General features: G+C 42.3%; 1 protein-coding gene across 1 annotated transcript; it reads left to right on the top strand.

The window, feature by feature from the left end:
- The first annotated feature begins 783 nt into the window (after positions 1-783).
- Positions 784-1,710, top strand: or134-1 (odorant receptor, family H, subfamily 134, member 1). The gene has a single exon (XM_039016618.1). The coding sequence runs from the start codon at positions 925-927 to the stop codon at positions 1,708-1,710; it is 786 nt and encodes a 261-aa protein (XP_038872546.1). The 5' UTR covers positions 784-924.
- Positions 1,711-6,217: the final 4,507 nt, after the last annotated feature.

Here is a 6,217-nt window from a genome sequence, read left to right as displayed (position 1 = left end):
GGGATGTTAACCTGTACTGCAATGCAGTAAAAAACATTTGCTTTAACATACACTGCGTTACTTGGATTATTGTTATGACTGCTAATGAACTTGGCGCTTTGTGTCACTTTGCAAAATAGTTTGACATTAACAGCAATGTATTGTACCTTGCTGCAGTGAGACCTTTTGAAAAAGTAACTTTGAAATGCCAAGAACTGTATTCCTTGAAGCAAGTATTCAAAGCTGTCGTATTCTTAGTCCAAAACTTCTGTGTTCTTTAGGACAGGCTTGTAACATGTACGCTGGGAGTCGGGAAGCAAGTTCAGGGAGTGACTTTTAATAAATAACAAGGAACAAAACAAAGAAACACGAGTAGCATACAGACATGAAACAAGAAACAGAAACAAATACACCTAGGGAAAGAACCAAAGGGAATGACATACATGACAACGCGTATGTATTGTCAACATTTATGCCCTGTATTGGCTGTAAAAAAAAGCACTCATACTAGTTTCCACTTCAATGTTCAATGTTTATTTAGCCTATGTTAGGCATAGTGATTAAAAACATCACAGAATTTGTACAGTTTTGTATATAGACATGACATTTTAAACTGTTTGGACTGACCAATGAGGTGACATTCTGTGGTTATTTTACTTCCACATAAAATGTATTCAAGGATTTTCCAATCTCATCCCTCGCTCTCTCTTTCTTTCTCTCTGTGTTTCCAGCCTAGGAACAATGAACTCATCGGCCCGTCCACTAGGAAATATGAGCTATGCCCTGCAGATATTTGAGAGAGACACGTTCACCACTGCCTTCGTGAAGAACCTGATCGTGGTGCTGGTGTGGTTCAGCCTCAGCTACATCAACAGCATCGTGGTGGCCACTTTCTTCAGGAACCGTGTGTTCTACGGGAACCCGCGCTACATCCTCTTCATCCACATGGTCATCAACGACGCCATTCAGCTCACTGTCACCATCACCCTGTTCGTGCTGAGCTACATATTCTACACCATTAACGTGTCCTTCTGCTGCTTCTTCATCCTTGTGGCTGTCTTTACCACCAGGACCTCCCCAGTCAACCTAGCTAGCATGGCCATTGAGCGCTACATCTCCATCTGCAACCCCCTCCGCCACGCTCAGATCTGCACGGCACGCCGCACCTACACCCTTATCGGCTTCATCTGGTTCATCTGTGTGGTGCCCGACATCACCGACCTTTTTGTGACCATGGCCACTGAGTCTATGAGCTTCTTCCACACACGCGTGTTCTGTCTGAGGCAGAACGTCTTCAAGGACCCCATTCTGACCTACAAGAGGCAAGCCTTCGACACCATCTACTTCTCCTGTGTCTTCCTCACGCTGGTCTACACCTACCTGCGGATCCTGTTCGTTGCCAGGGTTCTGTCCTCAGAGAAGCAGTCTGCCCAGCGGGCCAGGAACACCATCCTGCTCCACGGAGGGCAGCTCCTCATGTGCATGCTGTCCTACATCTCCCCCACCGTGGAGACTGTCTTGCGTTTCATCTTACCCGGACACATCCTGGAGATTCGCTTCGCAAATTACCTTATCGTCTATATCCTCCCCAGGTTCCTCAGCCCCATCATCTATGGCGTCCGGGACAAGGAGTTCCGGAAGTATCTGAAAAGGTATTTTGTTAGTGACCGGTGTAAGGGGATGTCGCATCGAGTCAATCATAGTGAAAAGGGAGAAAATAAAGCAGGTTAAAATAAAAAGTAGTTAGTGATACAATTTACAGTATGTGATAAATGTTTAAAAATATTAAAGTAAAAGGAATTGCACTGTATTGTAAATACATACTTTGTATTACTTTTATGTATAGGAATAGAATTATGATTTGTTATTTTCCTCTCTTTTCTAATAAATTGTTGAATAAACTAAATGCATTCATCAGAGGTACTATATCAATGAGTTTACACTAGAAACACTATAAATAAATAATGATTATTTGAATTGTGAAATACTGATTCAGTACTTCACTTGTTGTTTTTACCATTGCCCAATGCCGAAATTAACATCTCTCAAGTTCTCTATGATAGAAAAAACATTCTATTTGACCAAGAAGATTTTGTTAAAATAATGTAAGAATCCAAAATTGCGAGTCACTTGCGATGAACAAGAAAAATTACAATCTTGAGGTAGTTTGTTAAAATCTAAAATTGCGTAGTCATTTTTGGGGGGATGTTTCACTGCTATTGATCCCACAACATAATATCTTTGGATTGTATCTAGAGAAAAGTTTGGCTCATTTAAAATAGCTTTCCCTAAACAATATACCAGTACTGTAGTTTTATAGCTTGAGAGACAATGCATATGAATACACATGCAATTGTCAGTGTGTGGATAATTACGTATAGTTACATCAGCAGCATACCACCCTGCACCCCACTGCTGGCTTGGCTCTGAGGCTAAGCAGGGTTGTTCCTGGTTGGATCCTGGATGGGATACCAGATGCTGTTAGAGGGCCAGTAGGAGGCACTCTTTCCTCTGGTCAAACAAAATATCCCAATGCCCCATGGCAGTGATTGGGGACATTGCCCTGTGTATGGCACCGTCTTTCAGATGGGACGTTAAACGGGTGTCCTGACTCTGTGGTCATTAATGATCCCATGGCACTTATCGTAAGAGTAGGGGTGTTAACCTCGGTGTCCTAGCTAAATTCCTAATATGGCCACCTAATCATCCCCAGCTTCTAATTGGCTCATTCATCCCCCTTCCTCTCCCCTGCAACTATTCCCCAGGTCATTGCTGTAAATGAGAATGTTCTCAGTCAACTTACCTTGTAAAATAAGGGTTAAATTAAATGAACATGTACAGTGCCTTCAGAAAGTATTCACACCTATTGAATTTTTCCACATTTTGTTGTGTTACTTATCTACACACACAATACCCCATAATGTCAAAGTGTAATTTCATTTTTTTTAACAAATTAATACCAAAATGAAAAGCTGAAATGTGTGGAGTCATTAAGTATTCAACCCACTTTTGATGACACACCTAAATAACTTCAGGAGTAAACATTTTCTTAACAAGTGACATAAATTGCATGGACTCACTGTATGTGCAATAATAGGGTTCAACATGATTTTTGAATGACTACAGTGGTTCCTCCTTTAAACGTTGCGTCATACTATGGCATGTCATTTAATTGTCAGCCATTTTTCTGTTAATTCAATTCGTGCTAGTTTGACCACCAGAGGGCATCTCTGAGAAGCATTTGATAGTCTTCCATATTGTTATTACCAGAGACGGGGAGGGCACGCAAGAGACCGGGGTTCAATTACCCGACGGGGAGGAATGAGTAGGCTGTCCTTGTAAATAAGAACTTGTTCTTAACTGATTCCATATGTGTTATTTCATAGTTGTGATGTCTTCACTATTATTCTACAATGTAGAAAATAGTAAAAATAAAGGAAAATCCTGGAATGAGTAGGTGTGTCCAAACTTTTGACTCGTACTTGCTTAATTAACTTTATTAATATTATGGTGTTTCTATTCCAAGAAAAATGAAAAACCTTCTGGGTTTCCAATAGGATGGAACAGAAAATATGGCGCTGTACAACGTGAAGGTTGGCAGTACAGTACTGGGCAATTTAGCTAAAGAATCCCTGTGTTGTGTGGACGGGAGACCGGGGTTCAATCCCCCAACGAGGAGGAAGGAGTAGGCTGTCCTTGTAAATAAGAATTTGTTCTTAACTGATTCCTTATGTGTTATTTCATAGTTGTGATGTCTTCACTATTATTCTACAATGTAGAAAATAGTCAAATATAGAAAAATCCTGGAATGAGTTGGTGTGTCCAAACTTTTGACTGGAACTTGCTTAATTAATTTGCAGATCGGACGGGAGACCAGGGTTCAATTCCCCGATGGGGAGGAAGAATGACGGGAATAATCAAGTCAATAAACGTTGGGAAGTTAGATAGCCTATAGTTAATATGTTGTCAAGTTTGATGTAAAACTACCAACGTTAGGTAGATAGCATATCATTACAGCAGTATGTAAGCTATGTGGTTCGTAAGGACAGCGTATTTAACAAATTGTCAGCCAACATAACGTGTAAGGTAATTTATTTGAAAAGTCATTACTTTATTACATTGAGTATCAAGCTACCGCGAGGACGCGCTCTATCGACTCTGCGGCTTGAGCACGCTTTTGGTGCACAGTCGATAGCGCGCTGGACTTCGGGCAAGAAGGTTGAGGGTTCGAAACCTGCTCCCTGCTTGTTTCATTCGAAGTCGTGCACAATTATCAGTTTATTATTTGGTTTATATTGCCCATTCATTGTCAGTTAGAGACACAGTAGTGCATTGGGACCCAAAAGCATAATCAGTGCTGTAACTCCCCCTTGGTCGTTAGGGCAAATCTGGTCTGTGATAAGACTGGGGGTTTTCACACCTAGCTCGGCTATTAGACTATTCTTTAGTAAAGGTTGAATAGTCTATTGTTCAGCTATTAGCCCCACTCCCCAACTAGCAACAAATGTATGTATTTTTGTCCAGAGCAAAACTTTTTTTATTTTCAATCAAAAATATTTGTTCTGAAAGCAAAAACGAGGCTTTAAAGTAATTATTTTTTTTGCAATCAAATATTTTGTAATAGAGCGCAAAACTGCATTTTATTTGCCATAAAATATTTAGAGAACAAAAAATGTATTTGAAAACAAAACAAAAATGTTACCAAGATGGCGTAGCAGTGTAGGCGTGTGTTTTTTTCGTCCTCCCTTGTACTTTTGTATTTTTCGTATTTTTTGTATATATAAAAAAAAAAAAATCTATCTCTTTTTGATTTTTAATTCGATTATACCTTCCGGTAACCTGCCTAACCCAATGTGATACGGAATCGCTATTATTTTTAACTTTGGAACACATTCAAGAACCTCCAGTAGCTAACCAGCTAATCAGCTACAAGCTATTTAGTCATTTTTAGCCACTGCTAGCGGCTTTTACCTTCTGCACAGACACCAGCCCTGTTCTTAGCCTGGATATTACTCGCCAATCTACCAGCATCGGACTGTCTCTCCACAACAACGCCGGATTCCTGCCGTAATCCCTGAGCCACTACTTTTGATCCTCACAGCTAGCTTGCAGCTAGCTAGCTCACAGCTTGCAGCTAGCTAGCTCACAGCTAGCTTGCACCCTCCGTGGCACCCAGTACCGAAGCTATCCCCTAACGCCACTGCCACGAAGCTAGCACCAGTTAGCAAACAAAATTCTACAATACCTCTTTCGCCATCTGGCTTGGATTCTCTGTCGACACGGCGCCCCGCCGCACCACCACGTCTGGTCTGCCCGACGAATACTCCATCCGCTGTGCCCTCAACCGGCCTCCGTCTGAGCAGACCACCCCCGGGCTACTAACTTTAAACGCTGCGTGCTAGTGTGGTGACGGCTTCCCTGTTCCATCCACTGCTCCCCCCTGGACACTATGATCACTTGGCTACATAGCTGATGCCTGCTGGACTGTCCATTAATCACGGTATTCCATTCTGTTTATTTGTGTTTATCTGTCGGCCCCGGCCGCGAACTCAGGCTCTTTGTGTAGTTAATCCGACCCTCTCTGCCTAGTCATCGCCATTTTACCTGCTGTTGTTGTGTTAGCTGACTAGCTGCTGTTGTCTCACCTGTTGTTTTAGCTAGCTCTCCCAATCAAGACCTGCGATTACTTTATGCCTTACTATATGTCTCTCTCAAATATCAATATGCCTTGTATACTGTTGTTCGGGTTAGTTATCATTGTTTCAGTTTACAATGGAGCCCGTAGTTCCACTCTTAATACCTCTGATACCTCCTTTGTCCCACCTCCCACACATGCGGTTACCTCACCCATTATAACCAGCATGTCCAGAGATACAACCTCTCTTATCATCACCCAGTGCCTGGGCTTACCTCCTCTGTACCCGCACCCCACCATACCCCTGTCTGCACATTATGCCCTGAATATATTCTACCACGCCCATAAATCTGCTCCTTTTATTCCTTGTCCCCAACGCTCTAGGTGACCAGTTTTGATAGCCTTTAGCCGCACCCTCATCCTACTACTCCTCTGTTCCTCGGGTGATGTGGAGGTAAACCCAGGCCCTGCATGTCCCCAGGCACCCTCATTTGTTGACTTCTGTGATCGAAAAAGCCTTGGTTTCATGCATGTCAACATCAGAAGCCTCCTCCCTAAGATTGTTTTACTCACTGCTTTAGCACACTCTGCCAACCCTGATGT

This window comes from Salvelinus namaycush, chromosome 20 (genome assembly GCF_016432855.1).
Source record: "Salvelinus namaycush isolate Seneca chromosome 20, SaNama_1.0, whole genome shotgun sequence".
Taxonomy (NCBI): Eukaryota; Metazoa; Chordata; class Actinopteri; order Salmoniformes; family Salmonidae; genus Salvelinus; species Salvelinus namaycush.
This window is presented reverse-complemented; position numbering and strand designations above follow the sequence as displayed.